General features: G+C 40.1%; 1 protein-coding gene across 4 annotated transcripts in view; it reads right to left on the bottom strand.

Moving 5' to 3' along the window:
- Window positions 1–26,722, bottom strand: part of ABCB11 (ATP binding cassette subfamily B member 11) — a 78,296-nt gene that overhangs the window by 23,601 nt on the left and 27,973 nt on the right. For all 4 annotated transcript variants that reach the window (XM_044381499.3, XM_044381500.3, XM_057318406.1 and 1 more), the window contains 10 exons: window positions 25,489–25,663; window positions 19,744–19,857; window positions 19,127–19,237; window positions 16,861–16,986; window positions 15,266–15,469; window positions 13,175–13,345; window positions 12,460–12,661; window positions 11,372–11,447; window positions 6,258–6,360; window positions 2,166–2,330 (listed from right to left, as the gene is read on the bottom strand). In XM_044381499.3, coding sequence (XP_044237434.3) covers window positions 2,166–2,330; window positions 6,258–6,360; window positions 11,372–11,447; window positions 12,460–12,661; window positions 13,175–13,345; window positions 15,266–15,469; window positions 16,861–16,986; window positions 19,127–19,237; window positions 19,744–19,857; window positions 25,489–25,663 — 1,447 coding nt within the window. The remainder of the gene's footprint in view (window positions 1–2,165; window positions 2,331–6,257; window positions 6,361–11,371; window positions 11,448–12,459; window positions 12,662–13,174; window positions 13,346–15,265; window positions 15,470–16,860; window positions 16,987–19,126; window positions 19,238–19,743; window positions 19,858–25,488; window positions 25,664–26,722) is intronic.

The raw sequence follows: 26,722 nt of genomic DNA on the forward strand, positions 1-26,722 counted from the left end.
GGGTAAGGCTAAGTGAGTATATTCTCTGCTCTGTTTTTCTAAAAAAGTGATGATCACCAAAGAAGATGGTACCCCACCAGCCTATCCCAGAGTCCATGGTCTCTCTTGCTTCATTCCCCCTTCTGATTACCCCCCTTTCTTCATCCCTTTCTTCTCCTACCAATCTTCCTCCTTCTTATGTTCCATAAATGAGTGAAACCATATTGATAATTGTCTTTCTCTGTTTGACTTATAGGCTGGTGATGGGTAGTAAGGAGGGCACGTATTGCATGGTGCACTGGGTGTTATACGCAACCAATGAATCATGGAACTTTACATCAAAAACTAGGGATGTACTGTATGGTGACTAACATAATATAATAAAAAAATATTATTATTAAAAAAAGAAGATGGTATCCCAGATTTATTTTAAAAGCAAACATCTAGGGCATAGTTGGGTCTTTACAGAATTCAACCCTATCCACCACACCTTCTACTTCTCATCCCTGCTCAGTGAGATGCATTTCCAGAGCCTTTCCCTACTAGAATATCGTCATAATGAGAGCAGGGAGGGGCTTTGGTTTTCTTGTTCCTCCTTCTATCCTCAATCCCAGCAACAATATCTGACAAACAATAAGTGATTCATAAATATTTGCTGAATTATGAGTACATTTTTATGTTTAATGTCTGTCTTCTTCATAGACGAGAAGCTCTATTAGAGAAGGCGGCATGACTGAATGCAATCCCAAGTCCCTGGCACAGTGTCTATGCGAGACAAACAACAAATAGCTGTTGAGTAAGTAAAAGAACATTTCTATGATATTAGGATATTGTACTTACCATATATTAAGGAATATAAATTAATTATTTAAAAGACTGTCATCATAAAGGGTTTCACACAACCAGAAATTCAATTTACCGGAGTTTTAGAGTCAGGTTTCCAATTGCCTACCTCTCTGAAAGTACCATGATTTCCTCACTTACCACAAGGGGGCAGTATGGCAGTAAAAGCGGTGGCTGAGGCCCTCCCTACACAACTGACTTGATTTTGTTTGTGGACTGTCCAGGTCTTTCTAATATGACTCATGCCCATGGGGACATTTTTCTGGTCAGGACCTCTTCCAGAGACACCACAAAAGAAAGAGAAGGAAGGGAAACTAACACTCAGGACTCTTACTAAGCTATGACAGTGCGGTGTCCTGACAAATCCTCTAGCCTAGCTTCGGAAAAGCTGGGTTCTGCTCCTGGCCCTACCACCTAATGCCCGTTTCACCATGAACAGATTAATAAAGTTATCCAGATTCTAGGCTTGCCTCCTTGTTGATCTCATGGGATTTGTGTGTGGGGGTAAATTTCAACTAAAAAAATTTGGCAGCATTTTGATAACTAATTTTGCAACAAGAGTTTTATTAGAACCTGGCTCTCCAGTCACACTGGGTTTGAATCCCAGATCCATTATTTGCTATTCTAAGTCCTGTATACCTTGGTTCACTTTTTTGTAAAAACAGGAACAAGAAGAATACCTCCCTCAGGTGGTTACTAGGAAAATTTAGTGAACTATTATATATAAAGTGCTTAGATAGTATCAATTAATGCTTATAGTTATTATTTTTCATTGTAGCAATGAAGTCAGATGGAGACTATCAAAACTCCTAGCAAGTGAAAAATTGAAATAAGCTTATTCTTTACCCATGCCTTTATTCTACCTCTCTCTTCCTTTTCCTGTTTCCTTTCCCACCTTGCCATTTCAATGGTGCAATCAGCAGAGCAGACAATTCTACAACGTGCACTCACACCGGCTCTTATAAGCAAACTTTGCACCTCAGCTGTCTCAGCAAGATCAAACGGCCCTAAAATCCTTCTGTATTATTCAACAAACCTGCTTTGCATTCTGATTTTGTTTGCATATAGGGAAATTGCCCTCTCCTGACACTAAATTTGCAGCCATACTGCAGTTTTTTACAGACGCGATGCCTGGATGAGTATCCTGCCAGCCTAAATGAGAGCGCTCAGCTTCCTCTTCTTACCTTCTGTGTAATGGAGACTCAGAGCACTTTGAATCCTTTAGAGATGAGGAAAAGAAAGCTAAATCCATTAAAATACAGAGCCAACCCTTCAAAATGACAATATCCACTGATAGGAAAACAAAAAATATCAGAATAAAGCTAATCCAGCTGTTTGCTTACCCCAAGAATCTGGCTGAATAAAAAGGCATAGAGCGGTGTGACCGACCCATTGACAGCGGCACCCACGGCCCCTATCAGCATGTAGGGCCACTCTGGAGCATTGAATTTCAGAATCCTCCGAACCGGGGCAGGTTCAATTTCTTCTTCCACAGGAATGTCCTTGTCCTTGAGGGGAGAGTTACATTAGTCATCCTGAGGTACTTGAAGACATTTTTGCATATGTTCTTTCATTATACAGAAGTCCCTCTGGCGTTCACAGATTTAAAAAGTCATGGTTTGATTGGTTATGAGTGACCTCAGAGTTCTATGAGATGCAGTGATTTTTTTTTCTTTATGTTATGTTAGTCACCATTCAGTACTTCATTAGTTTTTCATGCAGTGTTCCATGCTTCATTGTCTGCGTATAACACCCAGTGCTCCATACAATATGTGCCTTCCTTAATACCCCTCACCGGGCTAGCCTATCCCCCCACACGCTCCCCTCTAAAACCCTCAGTTTGTTTCCCAGAGTCCATAGTCTCTCATGGTTCTTCTCCCCGTCTGATTTCCTCCAAGTGATTCATTCTTTTGTAAGAAATGGTTTTCAATTGCTTGAGACCATGCCGTGACTTGGAAGAGACATGCTAGGTGGATACTCATCTGAAAACAAGCTTGTGGTTTTCATTTCACGATTAGTTACGTGTTAACTCTAGGGGAGCAATTAATATGTTGGATCTTTGAAAAAAGTAAGCCATCTAATTTGAAAAAGCTTTTGGCCTATGGTGGTATTTATATATTTGATGACTCATAAAAATGTCAAGGTATATCCTTCGTAGATGGCAAAGTTCTACAATCTAGTAACTGACTGAAGCGCTAAGGCAGGGCTGCGTATCTGAAACACGGCAAAGTAATTATTAAAATGTGTTAAACGGTGTCAACAGTTGTCATTTACATGCTTTCTATAAGATTTTCCTTAATTAGTGCCCAGAAGTAAATGGTAATCCATTCGGGATTTCTACGTTCTACATATTCTTTGCAAGGCGTGAAAACTATTTTAATATTTCCCTATTCTGATCTCCTTCGTTGTCATTGAAGTGTCAGAGCTAGCAAATTTTTATCCTCTTGAAAGCAAATATTGTACTCAGAATCCCGTCATTTTTACTATCATTTTCCCTTCCTATAGATATTACTCAGTGCTTGATCTATAGGACTAATCGTTCAATCATTTGTTAAATGTATTACTCACTTCATTTAAGAAAGAATTTTAGGTGGCTTATATAGATTTGCATTAAATTTTTTTTACTTTTTCTATTAAAATGTACTAAAAATATTATAACAAATTGACTATAAAACTATTAATTAGTGCTCTCTTTCATTTATACGTAGTAATTTACCCTTTAGGTAGTTGAATGTCGGGAACAGACAACAGCAAGGAAATTCAAATACATTCCTTTTGCTTCCAAAGTCAAAGGCCACATTACCAATTTAATTTAAATAAAACCTTGTGTCATGTCATTATCATTGCAAGCCAACTAGGGTGGAGGAAGGCAGCTTGGCTGGTGATGGATCTCTTATTGCCTCCATTTCAAATTCTCTCTTGGCCTGTGCTCAACATTTGCACTTGTCACTATACATTCATGCAGCAAATCCTTCTGTTCAATACTTTCATCTCTGACAACTTACTAACTCTAGGAAATCAATTCCAGGGAAGAAGAGGGGTGCCTAGGAAAGCACGAGTAGAACAAGCATAGAAAGAACAGAGTTCTTGGATGAGCCCAATGTAGCCACCCATGGAATACATCACCAAGCAATTTAGGTCTCTGGGGCTCAGTTCCTCGTCCTCAAAATGAGACGGTTGAACTAAGTTGTTTTGGGAAGACAACTCTCTATGGGTGTCTTGTGTTTCTGCACATCTTATGCAGAGGCATTGACTACCTCTATTCAGACTATTTTTCAAGGAGGTTTGCATAGCAAATAGCCTTGGAGGACAAAGATGGTATCTCCATCCCAAGAAAAGAGCAGATGTGTTTACTGCCCATTATAAAAGAATCAAGCTCCTCGGGCTCAGGATTTCTCTCCTGTAACACACCGCTTCATTTGCTGGTATCATCTGGCCCTCTTTAAATCTGGGGGTTGGGCTGGGGAACTGTGCAAATGATATACTCTGGTTACTACTCTTGCCGTGTGTAATAAAGTTTTTTGTCTCTGGCTCAGAGCTCTTGTACGTTCTGCCAGCATCCATGAAATTGTGTCAGGCTAACTTGGAAGCTTGCAATAGAGCAAAATTTAGACCCTTTCCAGTTCTAGACAGTGGTTGATGTCCAGATGAGGATGCTTGCCAGACTTATGGTGGATCGATGATTAAAAATACAGATTCCTGGGTCCCAATCACCAGAAATTCAAATTTAGTAAGCCTGAGTATGAATCTGTGTTTTAAAAATACTCCTCAGGTATTCTAATAATAAAGCCCAGTCTGCAAGATTCCCAGCACTACGTAATCTCCAAGGCTCCTTCCGGAGCTGAATGCCTAGGATTCCATGATTCTAGGTTTAGAAAGTGTCAGCTATGCTGTACCATCCAGTTACATCAAACTCCAGCATTTCCCAGAACCACTGCCCTACACAACAGCCCACTCACAGCCTGACATGACAAAATTTCCTTGGCCTTCTGATTCTTGAAGGTATCCCTAACCCTAAGCAACAATACCTGAGACATTTAAAAATAATATGAAGTGACTTTTTTCCAGTAGTTATCATTCCAAGATAAACTAACAAAAGGCAAAATTTAATTGATTTAAATAATTTTCTTTTGTCCCCTTTCACTAGAAGTTTGACTTTAAGGGAAACTGTCCCCTGACCCACCCCCATCAAGCCTGAATGATGCAAAAACTAGAAAATCTGTCTCTGAGTAACTGACTTCTGATTGACTTATATGATATAGCTAAAAAAAAAAAATAGTAGGAGAATTTAAAAAAATAAAAAATAAAAATAAAAAAAGAATAGAAGAATGGAAGAACACAAAATATAAAGCCATTATGATATAAAGCCATTATGTATTGTATAGAAGATTTTTTCCTTTGATTTTTGCAAACCTAAAGACAAATTTAGTCATCTAAAAAAAAAAGCTAAAGACGATTTACTCGTCTTCCCTGTATTTGTGGCAAACCAGTAACTCACAGAGAGAGGTGAAATTATAAAAGTTGTTATGTTCCCTTTATTGTAGCAAGGTAAATAATATATAGTCACTAACTTTAAGAGTGTGTCATTTAGTAAGGGAATAAGACAACATGACCCCAAATGAGGCTCAGTCAGAAACCTGTCATGAAAGGTTCAAATGAAGAGTAGTGGGGGACTGAAAGCAAGACTCTCAGGCTGAAGAATGAAGTGCAGACATTAGGAAAGGCTTTGAGGAGGGGGACGATGGACACCGGCTGTGAAGTTAAGATGCCCGCGACAGCTTTGAGGACCTACATCCATAGGAAGAAATATTGCTGTTATCTGTTGATTTTTCTCTTATTTCTTTCATTTTTGTGTAGTTTTGAATTATATTAACATTAATAGTGTTAATTTTAGGTGTATCCTAAAATAATTATGGTAAAACTATGTGAGGTAACAACTCTCCATAAAACCTAATGAGCCTCCCTATCAAAAACTGTGATAACTTGTATAAGGGCTAACGTTCTCAAATACCTTTGTCAAATAAACACTTTTGCCAAGGTTGTTATAATTTTAGAAGGAGATTTAAAAATTTGAGGAAAATTGTTTTCAAGTATTCTTAAAAACTTTAAAAATTATACATACATGATCAAATAATCTAAACGCGTGTAATTTGCCTGTGTCTGTTTCAATGGTTCATCTAGAAACTATCGATTAACCCTATAGTCCAGTTTTAGTTACTAATGTTCTTAAAGTAATTAATTACTCTGCATTTCTTTTAACATATTGGATAGCATTTAGAGTTTTCATCAGGTCCTCATGGGTTCTCCCATTTAATCTGACTTAGTGAGCATCACTGGATAGATGCCTTGAAAACTCATATGCTCAGATTTAGAGGTCATGCAATAGCCCCCCAGGAAAAACTGCCTCCAAACCCCAAGAGCCACTGGTGCCTGACCTTTCTGTCTTCTTCATAAGTAGATTTATGATCTACGACAGCTAACGAAGGTTCATGTACCAGGTAAGAAAGCTGAGACTTGGAACGTTCTCGGATTGAAGCTCTGCAAATAAACAGAAACATGAGTCGGTAGATTACGGGCAGGTTGGAACAGGACTTACTGGTGTTCAAGCTTACATCACCTGCATCAAATAAACAGAATGGTTGATCGGTCACGTCGCAACCAGGTAAGGGAGCTTCTTGTTTAGGTTTCACAGAGCTATCCCCACGGCATCGTTATTCAAAGTGGATCTTCCAAGCCCCAAGCTGGACTCTGATTCAGAGTGCACTCAAGCAGGGAGGGAGCGAAAGAGAGGAAAGCTGTGCCACCAGTCTACCAACAGAAGGTCCAAGGTTCAAATCCATTCCAAATCCACATGGTCTGCTAATTGCTGCCATGGCGATGGCCCAGCACCTCTACCTTCCTTTTGTTGTAGGTTATAGTTTTGTTACTCTTCTCTCTCTAGTTACACCTGATATTTTACTTTAGTGTAAGGTCACCTGGATGCAAATGAGCTAGTAGGAGGAAAATAAGGCCCCAAGTGAGATTGTCTTTCTTTAAAAAAAAAAAAAAGATTTTATTTATTTATTTGACAGAGAGAGAGAGAGAGAGGGAGAGAGCACATAAGCAGAGAGAGTGGCAGAGGGAGATGGAAGAGAAGCAGGCTCCCCACTGAGCAAGGAGCCTGATGAGGGACTCGATCCCAGGACCCTGGGATCATGACCTGAGCCGAAGGCAGATGCTTAACTGACTGAGCCATCCAGGTACCCCACAAGTGAGATTTTCTTTAGGCTATGTACTACCCCTAGAAATGCATTTAATTAACAAATATCTTATTGAAATAAAATTTATTTGATGTGTTTATTCATTTAACAGAAGCTTATTGGGCATCTGTGACATGCAGATCAATGCCAGGTGCTGTGGGGATTACAGAGACTGGTCAGTCACAGACTTCACCCTCAAAGAGTTTAAAATCTTACAGAACAGCAAAACATGGACCCAACCCTAATCTTATAAGGAAGACTGTGCTAAGTGCTGTAAAGCAGGTTTGAATAGAAAGTATGAAAATTTAAAGAAAAAAGAAATATAAGGCAGGTGTTCCTATGAAAAGCATCATGAAAGAGGTGGCTACGGTAGGACTTGGCTATTCATAGGAAGAGCATTTCTTTCTTTTTTTTTTTTTTAAAGATTTTATTTATTTATGTGACAGAGAGACAGCCAGCGAGAGAGGGAACATAGCAGGGGAGTGGGAGAGGAAGAAACAGGCTCCCAGCGGAGAAGCCCGATGTGGGACTCGATCCCGGAATGCCGGGATCACGCCCTGAGCCGAAGGCAGACGCTTAACGACTGCGCTACCCAGGCGCCCCAGGAAGAGCATTTCTGATGGAGAGGACAATATAAACCGAAGCATGGAAACAGGAGAGAACAGGTTCCTTATTACATATATGTAGTACAGCACAGATATAAGAAGAGATTGGTTTGGGTGGTTTTGTCTTTTTCCCGAGATTTCTGAGAAGGAGACCCCTACTCTCCTCTAGGTTAAACTTGAAAGTAGGCAGCACTAGGAGTTGCTGGCAATTATGTTGAGACCCTCAAGGAAAGAAGCCTTCTGAAAAATGAAGCAAAAAGAAGGGGGGGAAAAAAGCAGAGCTGAGAAAGGAAGAGAAACTGCATGCATCTTGGCCACCTGATTAAAGCCCCAGCTTGGCCTGAAGCTAAGGCATCCTTGAACTTCTTAGGTAAACTGATTCTCTCCCTTTAAAAGTTAAAGTCAATTGAGTTAAGTTTCCAGTCATTTGCACCCACGTCTTAAGTGATAGAGGCAATGCTGAAGACGAGAAGAGACGTTACATTATCAAAGCACCTAATCTGAAGAAAGAAGGTGTAAAGAGAGAGGCGTAGAGCCGAGGGTCTAGATGGAATCATCCACAAGTCCCTCTCCGTCATTTGCATCCAGGTGAAGTTAGACGAAGACAAACGTCAGGTGGCGCTTGCCTGTTATACATGCTCGTCTGGCCTTCCTGAGAAGGCGCTGACACACCACCTTCGTGCCTCGGCTTTGTTCCCCGTCCTGTTAGTGCCACCGCCACCCTCTTAGTCACCCAGGTTCAACAGGTCATGTACCTCGAGTCCTTCCTCTTCCTTGCTCTCGCACAGTCACGCTCTTGCCAAATGTCGTGATGATAAGGCCTGAAACCACTCTTCACCTGCCTCCCCGCTATCAAACTGCCGTCTGGGACACCCCAACTTCCTCAAGCCTGGCCCGAGACTCTCCAGCAACAGAATCGCTTTTTGGGTTAGTTAACCAAGGTCAAGAAGTCTTCTTCAGAATGCACGAGGAACAGGCGTGTGTCAACTGGATAGAACAGAGTGCGTGGTAGGGCTGAGACGTAAGGTCATGGGCCTAGAGAGAGCTCAGAGCATTGGAAGCCATGGTAGAGTATGTGGAGAAGCAGATATGGTTGACTTCCTCCCAGTTTTGAGCATGGCGGAACATATGTCCTTGTCCTTTCCGATTTCTACTACCTGAATCTTCTATTTCTTAAGTCTCTCTCTCTCTATTTCACAGACCATCCCACCTGTCTAGCATAGGCTGTCCCACTGAACCCTGGGCCCACTCGCCAGCTCCCTCTGGTCCACCATAAGCTCTAGAGTTAGAATTCTATCACAGGCCTTTTTAGAAACCATCCACATGGGGCACCTGGGTGGCCCAGTCAGTGAAGTGTCTGCCTTCAGCTCAGGTCATGATCCCAAAGTCCTGGGCATTGGGCTCCCTGCTCGCTGCTCAGCAGAGAGCCTACTTCTTCCTCTCCCTCTGCTGTTCCCCCTGCTTGTACTCTCTCTGTGTCAAATAAATAAATAAAATCTTTTTTAAAAAAGGAAAGAAACGGACAACATACGCCAGTCCCTTTCTCAGAAGCTGCATACCACTTCTCTCTGCAAATAAATACAGCAATTCGGGGACTAAATAACTCTCCCACTTTCTCTCTCTCTCTCTCAACATTATTATTCAGGAAATTAGTTACTGTTATCCATTAAATTGTTCTTGAACCTAAAATATATTACTAAAGAGAGACCGAGCTGTCAGAAAGACCAGAGCCAAGGAAATAAGATACAAATTAACATTTAGTTTAGTCATCTTTGAACAAAAAAAATCTGTCAGCATACACAATGAGATATTTTTAACAGACCTTCTTACTCAAACTTATAAATCTTTCTCTGCAGGAGGTTAATAGCTACTTTCTGGGTGTAGATTGTATTTCTAGATTTCTCATCCTAGTCACCAAAATGTAGAATTTGTGAGAATTAATAGCCAAATAGGAAATGTTTATATTAAAAATGGTTATTTTGTCCTAATAATAAACTGTAGGTAAACTACTTAGAACAATAGAATTGTGTTCATCAGAAAAGTTAAGAAAATACTTATTTTTTTGCCGACATGACAATGAAATATATCACTTCCTCTTTGCAACCTTTAGCCCAGTGATCAAAAGAGGTGCCTAACCATTTCCTGTGTTTAAGAAGGTAGTATCTTCAGGTTGTGATTCTAATGACCTTTATAATTTTTTTTCTTTCAATCAGAGAAGCATGGTTAAACGTAATACCTAATATCTATAAAAATCACCTAATAATTTTGGCAATTTTTGTAGCTTTTACTTTACAGAGTAGCTTGAAGCTATTGCCTTATTTTACAAATTCAATAAATTTGATAAAACACATTTCTTAAAATTTCTACGGATAGACTTATTCTCAAAAGGAAAAATAACAGCCCTAAGCATAAGCTCAGTGAACCATTCTTTTTTTTTTTTTTTTTTTTTGAGTATAGTTGATATACAATGTTACATTAGTTTCAGGTGTGCGAAATAGTGATTCAACAACTCTATCCATTATTCTTTGAATATTAAAAATCTGTGTTGGAATTACTTGGAGTTGTTACTTAAAGGTTTTATTTTAAGCCTCTTTAAACCAGTTTTCAACAAGCAATGTACTACCTTGAAAAGGCAAGTCTTATAACTGAGACTTTGCCCTGAGCGCAGCCTTGAATTAAATACCCTAGAGACAGTAAAGTCAACAGTTAAGGAAATCTGCTGTCTCCCATTGTTTACGAACAGCCTCCTAACTTAGGGGGAAAAAAGTAATATTTTCATGAAGAGAGACAGATATTTTGGGCAGAATTCTTAATGCGCAGAGTTTTAACATTAAAGGAACTATTTTACTGAAACTCTTAAGTCAAGATGAAAGACTAAAACTTACAGTCTGGCTGATAGTATATTCCAAAAATATGTTTGAAAGTCAATACCCCATATTCATCCACCAAATAAATAAATAAATAAATAGCTGGGGTTTAAGGAAATTCTTCTCAAATGCTAAAAAATACATATTTTATTTCATTTAGTTAAGGAATGATGTGAATTCAGATGGGTCACTTTGGAAGCAGAAATATTTGTAATTCCATTGCAGCTTAGTAGGTGAAAAAATAGACCTAAAGCCATGAACTTCACCTCCATGTAAAACAATGCTTTGTACCATGGTTAGATCTCAGGGACAAGACCAAATAGATTTTTAAAATACCCGTTCTAAGATCGATTAACAAGATTTTAATTATAAAGCATCTCTTTTTTTTTTTAAAGATTTTATTTATTTATTCGATAGAGATAGAGACAGCCAGCGAGAGAGGGAACACAGTCAGGGGGAGTGGGAGAGGAAGAAGCAGGCTCCCAGCAGAGGAGCCTGACGTGGGGCTCGATCCCACAACGCGGGATCACGCCCTGAGCCGAAGGCAGACGCTCAACCGCTGTGCCACCCAGGCGCCCCTAATTATAAAGCATCTCTATCATGACCCTACCCATAATAAGATAAGAAGCCAAAGTTAAACAAAAAATCTCCATGAACTAGCAACAGAAATGTCAATATAGCAACCAAGGATTCATCTGCATGTTCATATTACATGAAACGTGGGGTGATGCTCAAGGCTCTCCTGGTTGTACCTGAGATACTGCCCGAGGATCACAGGTGCAGACAGCTCCTAAGAATACTGTAAAACCTTAAAATCTGCCCCATGGCTTCCACTTACCTTAAACTAGCCTGGTAGCCCCCTCTGCAAAAGCTCTGTTTGCTGTCAAGTGAGGTCCCATCAGTTTCATCTTGTCCTATTCAACACAACATAAACGATTCCTTAGTGTGCACAATAAGGAGAAACATCTCAAAAGAAAAATTCTTACGTCTATCGTTATTACGTCTGATGCTAAAACATTCTATTAACTTTCTTGTGACAAACGAAACTTAGCACTTATCCAGCACATTCTAACAAAAAAATGTCAAAACACTCAGCAGGGAGTGCCTGGCTGGCTCAGTCCAAACAGCATGCAACTCTGGGACATGGGGTCGTGAGTTCCAGCCCCACATTGGGCGTAGAGATTACTTAAATAAATAAACACATAAATACATAAATGTAAAAACTAGCAGGATTAAATCTTTTGAACTGTGTGATACCCCATGTGTTATCTCCAACAAATAGATATCTGATAGCATGAATCATAAAAAAAAAAAAAACTGAAGGGAAACCCACTAGAGGTCATTTCTATGGTAGATTCACCAAAGAAAAAAAAAAAAAGGAAGTCTTTTCAGGAGAAATCGCCTGTGTTAAATATACACAGTAGTTTTACCCGGTGGAGCTCACAAACCGGTATGTGGTAGAGTGGTTGGTTAGTGTAAGTTGGGGTAAGTTATCAAATCTGAAAATTCAGAATTAAAAAAAAAAGGATGCACTAGGGCCTGATGTGTCTGTCTGCTTTAATGAAAATAAGCGTTGCAGTGTTTAGTCATTGATTAATTTACTCAACAGTAAGAATAGAAGTCCTACTGTGTGCAGGACACTCTAGGACAGCTCTCCTATTTGCAAAGCGGGGAGGTGGGAACCAGCAGGATGGAATTAAAATCGTCTTCCCCACAAAACCTGGGTTTCAGCTCTCCGACTCGATCAAGTAACCGAACCCCCTGAGCGTTTGTTCTTTCTCTTATCATCTGTATAATGCCTCCAAGCGCTTTGGGGAGAACAAACAAGACAGTGTATATTAAAATGGACAGGAATCCATGAAACTATGAGAGCTAACAAACATAATGCTTTATAGAATGTACGAGTGCAACGGGAAAGACACTTGCCCTTTATGCCTTCGACGTTAGCAGCCTGATCGCCTTGACTCTGCAAAGTCACTAGAGTGAAGTAAACTCCTTTCCTCTCCAACAGTTCCTCATGGGTGCCTCTTTCCACTGCTGTGCCATGTTCAAAACCGATAATGACATCTGCAGCTCTGACTGTGGACAGGCGATGAGCAACCGAAATGATCGTATGTCCCTTCTGAATCTGCAAGAATGGACAGTGCACCATTAACCAAACAGTAAGACAGAGCTGACATTGACATCCAGATGGTCTCAGAACCCACAAGAGAGTCAGAGCCTGGGTCCTTGGGAAAATCCTCAAATAGGCGCTCTGCAGGTATTAGAAAAGGCCAACGTACTTTATCAAGGCCGTGAACATCCCACACGTTGGTCTAATTGCTGCTCTTAATGAACAGCTAAAATCAAAATGGAAATTTTTGAAATCACATTTTATAAGTTAGATTTAATAAAATTTAAAATTTTGCATTTGTAGCTTTTGGAAGGAAGCCATACCGACTTCTATTCAACTGTGAGGAACATTCTAGTCAGCCAGTATTTTCTAAATAGTCGGACTGGAGACACTGACCCATGTAGTCCTTCTCCTTCTCTCCCCCTCTCCATCCCGTCCTTCCCCCCATGCCTCCTCTCTCAGCAAGCTGCACTTCCTACAGCACATTTCCACATGGTCTTGTAAAATGAACTCAGACTTTCAACAAACCTTACTCAGTGCCTCTTGCACCATGGCTTCACTCTCATTGTCCAGTGCCGAGGTGGCCATGTCCAAAAGCAGGATCTTGGGGTTTCGGACAAGCGCTCTGGCAATGGCTACTCTTTGTTTCTGGCCACCACTCATCTGGCCTCCTCCTTCTCCAACAAGAGTGTCAAATTGCTAGGAAGAAGGTGACACCGGTAATGAAGACGAATAATTTGATGGCTCCTGGAAGTGATCATTACAAGATCCTCTCTGGCATCCTTCTCAAGCATGAATTTTCACAGGCCCAAATTTCACTGAAAGAAATACCCTTTCCTGAAACAGATTATTGCCAGATCGATATTTGTGTGTAAGATAAAGAAACTGATTTATTCTTGGGGCACCTGGGTGGCTCAGTTGGTTAAGCGTCTGCCTTCAGCTCAGGTCATGATCCCAGGGTCCTGGGATCGAGCCCCTCCCTGATCAGTGGGGATCCTGCTTCTCCCTCTCTCTCTGCTGCTCCCCCTGCTTGTGCTCTCTCTCTCTTTGCCAAATAAACAAATAAAATCTTTAGAAAAAAAAAAAGAAATTGATTTATTCTTTCATTCCCAGGTTCACTGGGTTGTATAAATGTTTCTCTTTAGCTCAACTTCAAAATCAAATGTTTTCACCAAAGTAGGGGCACCTGGGTGGCTCAGTTGGTTAAGCATCTGAGTCTTGATCTCAGCTCGGGTCTTGATCTCAGGGTCCTGAGTTCAAACTCTGTGTTGGGTACCACACTGGGTGTGGAGCCTACTTAAAAAAAAAAAAATGTTTCCACCAAAATAAAAGTTGATCAGGTTCCTGAAAACCCATTTTAAAGCATCTATCAAATTCTTCCCTCTTTCCTCTAGCTAAGCAACACAGGAAAACACAATATTAAGCTGTCTCTATACTGCAAATGAAAGATCAAACTAGCTGTACAACCATTACCATTGACAGCAAAAAGTTCCTGAGTATCTTTCATGTCTAGCATTATATTGGAACCTCACAATGATGTCAGGCTCTTGTCTTGTTTATTCTTAGCCAACATGAGTTGAGCACTTACCATGTATAAAGCATAAAGTTGAGCTCTTTACACATATCACCTCATTCGTTCTCGCAGATGCTCAACGAGGCAGGTACTGCTGTTCTCCTCAATCAATGGGTAAGGAAATGCTGGGGTGTAAGGGCCTAAAGTAACTTGCCCAAGTTTATAAAGTTTGCAAAGGAGAAGCTGGGATTTGCACGGAGGCAGTCTGCTTCCAAAGCCTTATTCTCTTTACCACTGGACTATAGCATACTCACAGCTGCAATCCTATTCACACAGGTAATCTAGAAACCTGAACAGGAAATGATCTCGAGCACAGACTCTGGAGCCAGGCCACCTGGGTGTGAAGGTTCACTCTCCTGCCTTGAGCAAGTTATTTGACCTACTGGAACCTTGGTTCTCTCTTTACAGATGGAAATAATAACAGTAGCTGTCAACAGATGGTCGTGAGGGTTAAGTGAGATGTAAAGTGCTTAGAACAGTGTCTGGTCAGTAGGAGGCACTATATAAATGTTAACTGGTAGTAATAGCTCTTCTTCGACTTAGCAGACCATTGGCTACAAAAAACCTATAAGTATGATAATACAGAGTTGGTTTTTGTCATCACTGCTGTTTAAAATGAAGATAAATGAGGAATTTTTGAATATGCGAGATACAGTATGGAGGCCACAGTATTAGCTGCCTAAGCACAGAAAATGAAAGAACAATGACATTGGTAGGCATCACCGAGCATTGTGTAAGTCATTGCCACATAACAAATTTATCAACTGCTTGGACAAATGCTTAACAGATGGAGGAAGGGGACTGTGCCTCTGTCAAAGAGAGCTTTTAGAAGAAAGTTCCTGTTTGGTAGATTTTTAATATATCAACATTATGCTTTCAGGCAAAGGGGAAAACTCGTGGTACCTTTTCAGGAACAAAACCGAACATGGTATTAAGAATTCAATGATTTGGGATTCAAATGGAAAGAAATGTATAGTATTTTGTAACTTTTTCTTTTTCCTTTTACAACTTCTGGGTTCCCTCCCTGGAATAGAGGCTAGGGGTACCTGTGGCAGGTCCATGATGAAATTGTAGGCATTGGCTGCCTTGGCAGCTCGAACTATATCTTCCATCGTTGCATCCTCTCTGCCATAGCGAATGTTCTCTGCAATGGTGGTGGAGAACAGAACGGGCTCTTGCTCCACTATCCCAATCTGAGCTCGAAGCCACTGAATGTTAAGAGAGCGAATGTCGTGGCCATCCAAAGTCACCTAGAGAACATAAGCACAACGTCACATCTCTGAACCAAAATGTTATGTTGTACTTGACCTATGGGGAGAAATAATAGAGACCCGCAAGATTATAACAGAAAAATTCCTCTTACAATGAGGTTATTTATATAGGAGTGACAATATAGAGTTGAAATCAAGTCTAGCTATAGAACAATTCATTGTAAAAACACATTTAATGTAACACGATTCGCCCGGGAATGGAAAAATTTTAATTTTTCAATAGAGTCAAGTCAGTTATTCACCATACTTTGTATATTTTTATTACCTTTTGACTTGTGACCTAAAATGGGCTTCAAAAGCTACAAAGAAAATAAGAAATGGTCCCTATCTTGTAGGCATGCTTTACAGTAAATCTTACTTTCTGGCCAGATTCATCAAATAGCACTTTGCTGTTCAAAAGTAATTGAAACTGTAGGTGGGATAAGCAAAAATCATTATTAGCAAAAAAGTAAAAATCTTACATCAAGAGACCATGATTTCTATGTATTCAGAGTATAGTTGGTATGTAGCAAAGAATGCCTGTAGGATGCACTGTTCGCATCAAAGAAAAATTCCATTACGTTTGTCATGTCAGTGTAACAATGCACCCATGACAGGGAACGCCTTGCGCTGAAGCCACTTGATACGTACTCAGATGATTCTATCTCAAGGCATCAAGGAAATGTTGACAAGAATGACTTTGAGAGTGTGGAAAGAGCAGAGCCTTTGGCATCTAACAGACCTGGGTTCAAATCGGGTCAAGTCTCAATCTCTCTGACTCTGCTTCCTTATTTATAAAATGAGTATATACACGTTGGGGCTCATTTTGAAAATAAGTAATCATTTCCATAGAGTGCTTGACAAATGTGATAGACAAATGTGATAAACAAATTGCAATTACAGATATTTATTTTCTTAGTTTAGGTCTATGTTTGTAGGCAAATAAACACAAGGAGAAAAGAGACGAAGTAGTTGTGAAGTTATATGATTTTTCTTTAAAACCTAAATTTTCAAAGCAGTCATCAATCAATCTGTTCATTCCAGCCATGCAAACTTTCCTACTAATTAGCATTTGGAAAACTTGAAGAGACAATAATGAGTTTGTTACAATACAAAGAACGAAACGGAAATGTGAGTTCACTGAAGAGGTAACAATAGCATTTTGAATGTGTGTGCACATTTAGTTACATCACTGAGCGAACGGGCTGGTCATTCATTGAACACAACCACTGTGTAGGGAATCAGTCCAGTCAATTCAGTCAAACACCCAGTAAGTCAGCTCTGCATGTCAGGACGGTCTCAGTGTATGCTAGGCGTTTGTGTTTGACCAGCGTATCTCCATTTGCACTCTCCCATCCCCATGTATTGAGAGGTTTCTGGAAGACACACACCATGCCTTCACTGGGGTCATAGAAACGCTGGATAAGCTGCAGGGCTGTGCTCTTCCCAGATCCACTGGCTCCTACCACAGCAGTCATTTCCCCTGATTTAATGACCATGCTGAGGTTATTTAAAATCTGTAGAGAAAAGAAAAGAACAATGTTCAGATTGTCAGCAATTAGATTGTAAGTTAGGATGCTTTGTGAGGATACTCTATACGGGTTTACTTATGCCGCCTATCAATATCCATCAATAATCAGAAAATTAGTCAACAGTGCCTACGATGACGTTTTAGCATTTAGCACATTACTCGTTAACAAACTGATAGTGGCACCCAAGAAAGAAAATGATGTGTGGTAACACTGTTGAAGTAAATAAACCATGCCAACTTATAAACGTATGTTCCAGAATCCACATTTAAAACACTTCTGATAGGGACGCCAGGGTGGCTCGTCGGTTAAGCATCTGCCTTCAGCTCAGGTCATGAGCCCAGGGTCCTGGGATCAAGTCCCACATCGGGCTCCCTGCTCAGCAGGGAGCCTGCTTCTCCCTCTGCCTGCAGCTCCCCTGCTTGTGCTCTCTCTCTCTTTCTCTGACAAATAAATAAATAAATAAAATCTTTAAAAAAACAAATAAAACACGTCGGATATACTAGGATGCCTCAAGGAGGCTATCCCAATTAGTTAAGGAAAGAAAGCCATTAAGTTTGAAATATAATACTAATTTACTGATCATGGATTAATAATAATTTACAAATTTTAAGATGTCATACATTTGTATTGTGTGTGAACATATCATCTGAAAAACTTTCCCTAACAAATGTTTGTGGTGTGTTTGTTAAGTTTAAAGCCCTGTTAAAGGTAGAGGCTAACTGCTGCTAAGTCTAGAAAGGGAAGAACAGGAATCTAATTCATAAGCATCTGTTGGATATTTTCACCAATTCAGTGGTGATTTTTATACTTATCATGTCAAGGTGGTGTAGGGTCCTTTAGGTGACAAAATCTCACATATCTTTCATTTCACACTGGAGAGTCAGGCTTGCAAACAGACTTTCACTTACTGGACTGTAATCTCCCCGAGGGCGGGCAGGCGTTGTATGTGCTTTTTCTCATTACAGCCCAGTACAGTGCGGCACCCAGCAGGGCTAAGGACATACAGGTGTAAGGATGAAGATTTTATGAAAACAAACTACTGGTGTTGGGAATAGAGGATAAAACAGAAATGAAATAAATGTGTTTTAATTCAACTGGGATTTATGAAACAGCTGTTACAAGCTTGTTCTGAACAGATATTCTAAAGCAAGTTTTTAGCCATCCATTAAAAAATCTTTTCTGAGTACGACCTTGTGGTTTATCTTTCACAAGGTACTTTGACATACGTTGTGACATTTAATGTTTCCATACATAGGTGATATGTAACTAATAGAAAATATGCTCCAGCAATTTAATCAGAATATATAGGTACCTATGTTTTATATACATATATATGTGTGTGTGTGTGTGCGTGTGTATGTATGTGTTTACCTACATTTTAGGTATGTAGTATCAGAAATAAGTTGCATAGGATTTAGTTCCCATCATAGAAATATTATTAAGAAAGGGTGGCTAGAGGTATTCTGTTAAAAATTAGGAAAAAGTCTCATTTCAAAGTCAACCTATTCAAGGGAGTAGATCCTAATTTTCCTATAGAGTAAATTGCCTTTAAAAACACCTGCTCTGTAGGTGCAGGAAAACTAAATTTCCTTCCTCACGTGCCCTGGGCGATCACCCAGCACAAGACACGTGAGCATGAGGTCACGAGATTACCTTTCTTCCAAAGACGGATCTTGTGACCCTCGTGACCTTACAGATAGGAAGTGAAAAACTACAAAGGCAACAGTTTTCTTTGCCAGACGTACTCTCCCCACTCAGTGTTCCACCGTTTGCACCTGTACTTCTGGATTGTTCTGATGGCCTTGCAGTTTATTTAGCTTATGCTTACAATGACAAGCCCTGCCACTCATTTCAGCAGAGGATCATACTTAGCCTGACCTAACCTGAATGGGCTGCCAGACTGTGTCCCCACCAGAGGGATTTGCACGCTGTCGTTACTGCAAAGGAATGTGACGTGTTGCCTTGGAAATGACATGATGCCTAAAGGCACTCCCAGAGAAACGTGCTTCTGTTCCTTCTTCCTGGAAACTGTCATGCTCCAGAAAAACAAGTAACTCGTGGCCCTGGATATGAATCCTCAAAGAAGAAAAATGCCGTCATTCCCGGGGAAAAGATGAACACTTACCTTCACGTCTGGTCTGGAAGGATAGTGGAAGGTCACATTATGGAATTCGATTTCACCTTTAATTCGATCCAACTTGTAACCATCCTCTGACATGCAGTCAATGACGGGTTTCTGGAGTAGAATATAAAAGGAATATAGCAACAATGAATATATATGCATTTATTGTCCATCTTGGTTTGAATTTACTCATAAAACAGAAAAATAGCCAGGTAAAACACTGCACCAAAGTTGCTTCCATATTAAATATTTACTAATAATAGTAATAATACTAACATTTACTGAGATATTAATATGAGATGTTATATTAGTAGGTATGAATAGTATTAGTATATACTAATATATACTATATATAAGACCAGATCCATAAATGTGCTTACTTCTTTATTGCATGTTTTCCAGTATGATAGGAGAGCAAGGGCCTTATTTTTCTTCTATTTCACTCTCTCAGTCCCAACTTAGTATGGGTCTGGCTCATGACAGTCCATATTAAGTATTGCTAAATTAAGGGTATTGCGATAGGCCCTCATTTTCCTTAACATTGAGGGTAAATTCCTCAGAACTTCATTTTTCTCCCCACCCCCAACCTGCTCCTGGCCTTTAATTTGGCTTTCACATACCCGGTCTATTGTCTGAAAAATGCTGGTGGCCGCTGCACGCCCAGTTGCAAAGGCTTCCAGACAAGAAGATGCATTGCCAAGATTTAAAGCTCCTAATAGAATACTGAGGAAAATCTGAAATGAAAAGAGATAAACATAGTTTTCATGTGCTTTTGTCAATTGGTAAATAGTGCCATCATTTGGGCTACCCATGTGAGCTCAGATATTTCTCAGAAATATTCTTCCATGGGAGTTTGAAAGCTAAATCGCTCTTTAGAAACACCTGGAATAGTTTTTGTTCTGCAAAGTATTTCCAATTTTTCTATTGTTATGGTTTTAAAGACTACATTACATTTAACTGAACATCCATGTGTAAAACACTACACTATAGGAGTGTAGAACCCTATTCTACAAAGAAGAACATATCTTGAAACGAGTAAGAGGTCTAAGCAAGGCAGCATATAGACACAAAGTGAGTTAGAATGGTGATACGATAATTGCGTTTGTGATATAAACAGGCTTATATGGTTTCTGGTTAAAGCAATAAAGACAGCATGATCAGCTTGATTGTCCTAGAGATAAGTACATGCAACGTAGGTTTGCTACTACTGCTATATTACTGCTACTAGTAGACTATTACTAGGATAACTACTGCTACTACTGCTACTACTACTTTTACTAATGTCTATCTGTAAGTGCTTTAAGCTGTATTACTTCATTTAATCCATACAACAGAAGAGAAAACCAAGGAGAATGAAGGTTCCCTAACTTATCCTACATTACAACATGTATTAAGTGGTAGAGCAGTATTTGAACCCAGGATCCCAACTGGCGTTCCGTCTCGCAAACAGGCCCATCTGCTGCTGGTGGCATGCAGTGGGTATGGCCAGGTTCCTGGGCTATGCTGAGGAAGCTGTCCTTTAACTCACCAACCCAGTCATTGCCTTAAGTTAGGGGAAGGCAACTTGATCACGAGCAGATGTCCCTACCAATAGCACTCCGTGTTTATCAGTGCTGTTTATAAAGGAAGAAGCAATGAGACAATTGGTCCCATGCCTCTAGGAGGAGCATAAGACTCCTTTTGACCAAATGGGTGCCGGTCACATGATCCTCACGGAGGATGTTTCATTGGCCACCATCCGTCAGGGACAGGAGTTACTTGCTGAGCTGAAGACTGACTGCTGCCTGAAATGCGTCTTCCTCAGGCAGTCAAATGAACCTAGTCTGGGATGGCTTCCCCGCTTTCTTTTAGTCTTCTGTCTGGACCATGAGACTCCTCAGAGCCTCCCAGCTACCTGCATTCCTCTCTTAACCTCCATTCCACATATCATGATGATGTGCACCAGCCCTCTCGTGCCTTCTCCCTGAATTCCCTACTCCATGTGTGGGACCAACATTCTGTTTTCATCTTTCTCGTTCCTTTTTCTTAATTACAGCAGATAGTTCCTCCCATGGACACATTACTTCATTTTTCAAGCCCCAATTTCTTTATCTGTCACACAAGCGTACTAATAGCATATACCTCATGGGACTTTTATGAGCATTAAGAGAAATAATTAGTTTAAAGGTGATTAATCCAGTGTTAGCCACATAAATAATTGTGGTGTTGAAAGAAGCAAGATTCCACACTTAGGAAGTGATACAGTGAATAGACAGAACAGTACTTCTCTAAATTGGGTTAAGACCAACTTTATCAGAGGTCTTCCCAACTGAGCAAAGGAAGCCTTCCACATGTCCTAGATCAGGGGTCAGCAAACATTTTCTATAATATGCCAGATAGTATATATTTTAGGCTTTTTAGGCCTTATGGGCTCCAAAGCAATTACACAACCCTGCAATGTACTATAAAAGCAGCCATAGACTATAGTGAACAAATAGTTGTGGTTGTGTTCTAATAAAACTTTATTTACAAAAACAGGCATCAGGCTGGATTTGGCTGGTGGGCCATAGTTTGCTGACCCTTGCTCTAGATTGTAGATTGAATCACCAGGGGCCTATGCTGAGGTTTGTAGTCAAACCTTGCTCAGCCTGGCTTTGCAAATGTCTCCCTCAGGGTACTTAGGGAAAGAGTGAGTGGGACAGGACAGAGACATGTACCTAATATCATCACAATGGCTAGCGCCCATCCCAACAGACCAGCATTGCCCAACCCAAACATTGTACTCTAGCCCCATGGAGTGTGGGAAGAGGAAAGGCAAGGGAGACCACTGGGGAACAATCTATCTATGGGTGTGCTGTGCTGGGGAAAGGGGATTGGTGGCTCCTTGGAAGGCAGATCCAGAGGCAGGAAAATGGTGATTAATGAGTCAGGCCCTGGAGGCACAGACATGTGAGTTTATATCCCACTCCATGCCCCTCAAAACATATTTTTCAACCTCATGGCTCCATTTCATGTTTAAGTGGCAGTACAATGACATCAGTACAGAATGAAGTTTTGATATGACATATGGTATTTATATGAAATATGTCACTTAGTGCTCGATACCTTATACTCCTAATAGATCACAGAGTTTGTTTTTGTCTGTGTACGAGAGATACCAATCACAGTCATTTATGTGAACCACTTACCATGTATGCTCAATTACCATGTAGCCAATAATGATTTTGTTCATCAAAAATATATTCACTTAACCTAATTGTTAATTACTTTAGTGGATTAATAACACTCAACTCAGCTCATGTATACTCAGACTTCGTAGATTGTAACTCAGAAGAATGAACAAAAATGTGTCTGCACACATGAGTGAAAGAGAGATGGAGGGATGCAGGAAGGGAGGGGGAGAGAGAGAGACAGACAGAGAGAAAGAGAGAGAGAGCTATCAGTGATTATACTGTTAATGGAGGTCTCTCATTTTTTCAAAGGGATATTTCTTAAGGTGTAAGCAGAGGCTTGCAGGAAGGCATTTAGGAGGCAGAGGTAAGGTTAATAATCGATTATTAAAATGTTAGAAACACATAGTATGTCACATCTGCACATAGTAAGTACTGTCTCAGCCAAATTACTTACTGAAGGTATAGACAAGAGTGGACACTTGAAGCTGAGGACTGTCAACTTAGTTAAACAAGGAGGACATCAGGCTGAGGTGGATTTAATGCCTTAGTAGCCTGCATGAGCAAACCAAACCCTAAGCGCAAATGTCTCAAGGTTAAGACATCAAAAACCTAAGGGCAACCAATGACAAATGATCAATTACACTTCCCCAGGCAAGGCAGCTGCTTAAGCCAGAGCCAATTAAGTAATTTTTTTGCTTTGCTTCTGCCTTTTCTCTATAAAATTCTCTCCTCTGCTCCCGTGGGTAGAGAGTGGCTTCTCATCACTTCTGGCTTGGTGCTGCCTGATTGGAATTATATTTGCTTAAATAATCTCTTAAAAATTGTGGTATGCCTCAATTTACCTTTTAACAGAACCATAAAATTGGATTCCTGCTAGAGAGAGTAACCAAGGGATTTTTAAATTCAGTGTTTTCAACTGGAATTGTGTATTATTTAATTTTCAATTTAGCAATTCATTTTTCCCTCTGAACTGTTATTTGGGCATACCTCTGTCCTCTCTTTGCAGGCCTGGAATGCAAGGAAGGCTGTCTTTTCTCAACACATGTTTTTCTGCAGAACGATCAGATATAAGCATCTGGGACTGAAGTCAATTGGTAAATGTCGAAAGTTCTTAAGAGTCATTAGACCAACAAAGATGAGGGACTTCATAGTCAGGTTTCCGACCTGCGGTACTTTCACTGGTTTTTCATATGTGCAAAGCTATATTAGAGCTGTTAAGAAAGTGCTCAAATTACAATAACAGCAACATTTGCCATCTATACTATCCCTTTAAGGTTCAAAAGACACTTTAACATGTCTTACCATATTTAATGTTTTAGAACAAAGTTCAAATGATGCCAGTTGTTTATCTTGCAAAGAAGAACTGAATTTTATTTTATTTTAAAAGTTTTATTTATTTGTCAGAGAGAGAGAGGGAGAAAGTGAGCGCACAAGCAGGGAGAACAGCAGGCAGAGGCAGAAACAAGCTCCTCACTGAGCAAGGAGCCTGGTGTGGAACTTGATCCCAGGACCCTGAGCTGAAGGCAGAGGCTTAACCAACTGAGCCACCCAGGCATCCCAGACGAACTGAATTTTAAAAAGTTGTTCTTTGTGTATCATCAAGCTGTTAATGAAATGAAGTTAGTAGCTTAGATTGACTATGGTTTGACCTCTGATAATCATTTCTATTTGTAAATAAAATTCCATTCAACTTTCCCTAGAAATGTGTTAATATTAAAGCAGCAGACCTCACATTATAAGCTATCAGCTAGCAAATTTCTAGTATATAAGATTTCGGCATTTTTCATTGTTTAATTGGTACCTGTCTCACCTAGAATCTTGAGCCAAAATATTTTATTTAAGAATCTTATATGAAACTGCTTCTCATCTCCATGCTTTTAAAATTAATATACTTAATTATGGGACGCCTGGGTGGCTCTGTCAGTTAAGCATCCAACTCCTGATTTCAGCTCAGGTCATGATCTCAGGGCTGTGGGATGGAGCCCTGCATCAGGCTCTGCTCTCAGCATGGGGTCTGCTTGAGATTCTCAATCTCTCCCTCTCCCTTTACCCCTCCCACCACTTATTCGTGCATGCTCTCTCTTTCTCTCTCTCTCAAATAAATAAATAAATAAATAAATAAATAAATAAATAAATAAAATCTTAAAAAAGATGAATGTACTTAATTAATTATTAGGCCAAATGAAACATGTATTTCATGTTTTACCTCCATGGCCTCCTGTGTGAGAACAGGAAGGGGTGGGAACCAATGTAAACAAACCCACGTGTTCAGTTTCATTCAAGGGCTCTGAAGGGAAAGTTCAAGCCATACAGGAGAATAAAAGATTGAATGAGCATGGGAGGCCTTACTGGGGAGGTGCCGTTCAGCTGAGCATCAGAACAATGACAAGAGTCCAGATGTAAGCTAAGGAGGAAAGACGTTGGGTTCGTGAGCAGGAGGAAGAGTTTTCTCTGACCCTAGCCACACCCGGTTACCCTGCCATTCACTGCTAACATTCCCTGTCTTCTACAGCACGTGTTTTCATCTGTCATTAGGTATTGATGCGGTTGTTTAATTATTGCCTCTCTTCCCCACTGATCTATAAATCACATCAGGAAAAGATCACATTTCTTTGGCTCACTCTTGAATCCTCTGTGCTTTGTACGGGTCTGGCACATAGCAGACGCTCAACAATACTTGAAAGAACAATGGAAAAAATGCTGAAAATGAAAATGGCCACGGCATTCGTGCTTGCATGGCTACAGCACAAGTGAACAATAAAATATGGTCAGTCGTATTACCTGTTCCGTTGAGGATATTATTGGCTTGGTATTTTAGTAACTCATTATGTTTTACAAATATGTCCATTAGCACATATCTTGTACTATTATTAAGCTTAACTACATGAGCTGTTAATTTTTAGCTGAGAGATCACTGACTTCCCATTTTCATGGCATATTATCTTTTGGACTCAGTCAGAAAATCATTGTTTGACAGCTATAAAATCTTCAGTTAAGTGAAGATCATTAAATCGCTGGTCTCATCAATTCAAATGCTCAGTGTTCCTTTACTATAAAATGTGTAGGTATTGCTTGTTTCTGCAGATGGACTCCATCATATCACTGACGCTCTCCTCCCTTGGACACTAAAGGAATAAACAAAATGCCTTGACTGTAGGCTTTTCCCAGATTCCAGCAGGAAATGTTATATCTAGGTCATTAAGACCAAAGTACCTGGACAAGGGTTCCCGCCGTGTATTCTCCATCTTCTAGGACAAGTTTGGAGCCATACCAGAAGGCCAAGGCATAACAGAAGAAGATGAGACACCACATGAATCCAGTAAAGAATCCCATCACGATCCCTTTTCTAATCCCCCAACGCTGGGCAAACACAAGGTTTTTCTCGTACCTGTGAAGAGAGAGCATTTGTGTCTACGTCAGCCGCAGCAGCTCCAGATAGAATGTTTAAATCAGCCGCAATGCAGTGCTTTTACTCAATGGTCATAAAATCACCCCAGACACACAGCAGCTTTCGGGAAAGAAAATGACAAACTTCCGTGTAGTTATTTAGCTTGTTTCAATCTGGCAACGAAATGTGTTGAAGGAACGATGCCTAACCAAACCTCATGGCTGATCACTTCTCGGATAAGAACAGTGTGAGAAAAGTGAGAACTTTACCCCAACAGAAAAGAATTTTCAACACAAACGTTTGGACACGAGGGATCCAGTACTACGTGTGCTTGAATCGTTTTTAGCAAGTCACATGGCATGCTTTCTATCCGAAAATGATGCAACAGTTTTCCCCCACGTTTGAAACCGGTGTTTGCACCAACTCGTCCCCACACACCCACCCCTCTGCCCCATGACCAAGAATGCTATGTTGTAACATAACCCGTCAGGTGCACAGCCATGGGACATGGATAACTATGTAGAAATTCAATCCAAGCACTAGGCTGCAGTGATTCCATGACCTCGCCATTAATAACTGGCATTGTCTTAAAGCTCAGACATTCTGTAACTGCCTTCCTTCGTTCCAAAAAATAAATTCATGAAGAACTTTTAATATTTGGCAGGACAAAGTGAAAGGCTATTTTTTGTTTGTTACCATTTTCAAAACATTTACAAAGCTACTATGGACTCTGGGAAACAAACTGAGGGCTTTGGGGGGGGATTGGGATAGGCCAGTGATGGGTATTAAGGAGGGCACGTACTGCATGGTGCACTGGGTGTTATATGCAAATAATGAATCATGGAACACTACATCAAAAACTAAGGATGTACTGTATGGTGACTAACATAACATAAGAAAAATTATTATTTAAAAAAAGCTGCTATTAGTAACAATAATGAATATCTCTTATGGTGGGAATAGAATGCCACTGAAATTTTTTTGTGAGAAACTAGGTAAGTTCACTCTATAAACCAAAAGAAGCAAAACAAAAACAAAAACAAAAAAAAAGGAAAAGAG

This window comes from Ursus arctos, unplaced genomic scaffold (assembly GCF_023065955.2).
Source record: "Ursus arctos isolate Adak ecotype North America unplaced genomic scaffold, UrsArc2.0 scaffold_1, whole genome shotgun sequence".
Classification (NCBI taxonomy): Eukaryota; Metazoa; Chordata; class Mammalia; order Carnivora; family Ursidae; genus Ursus; species Ursus arctos.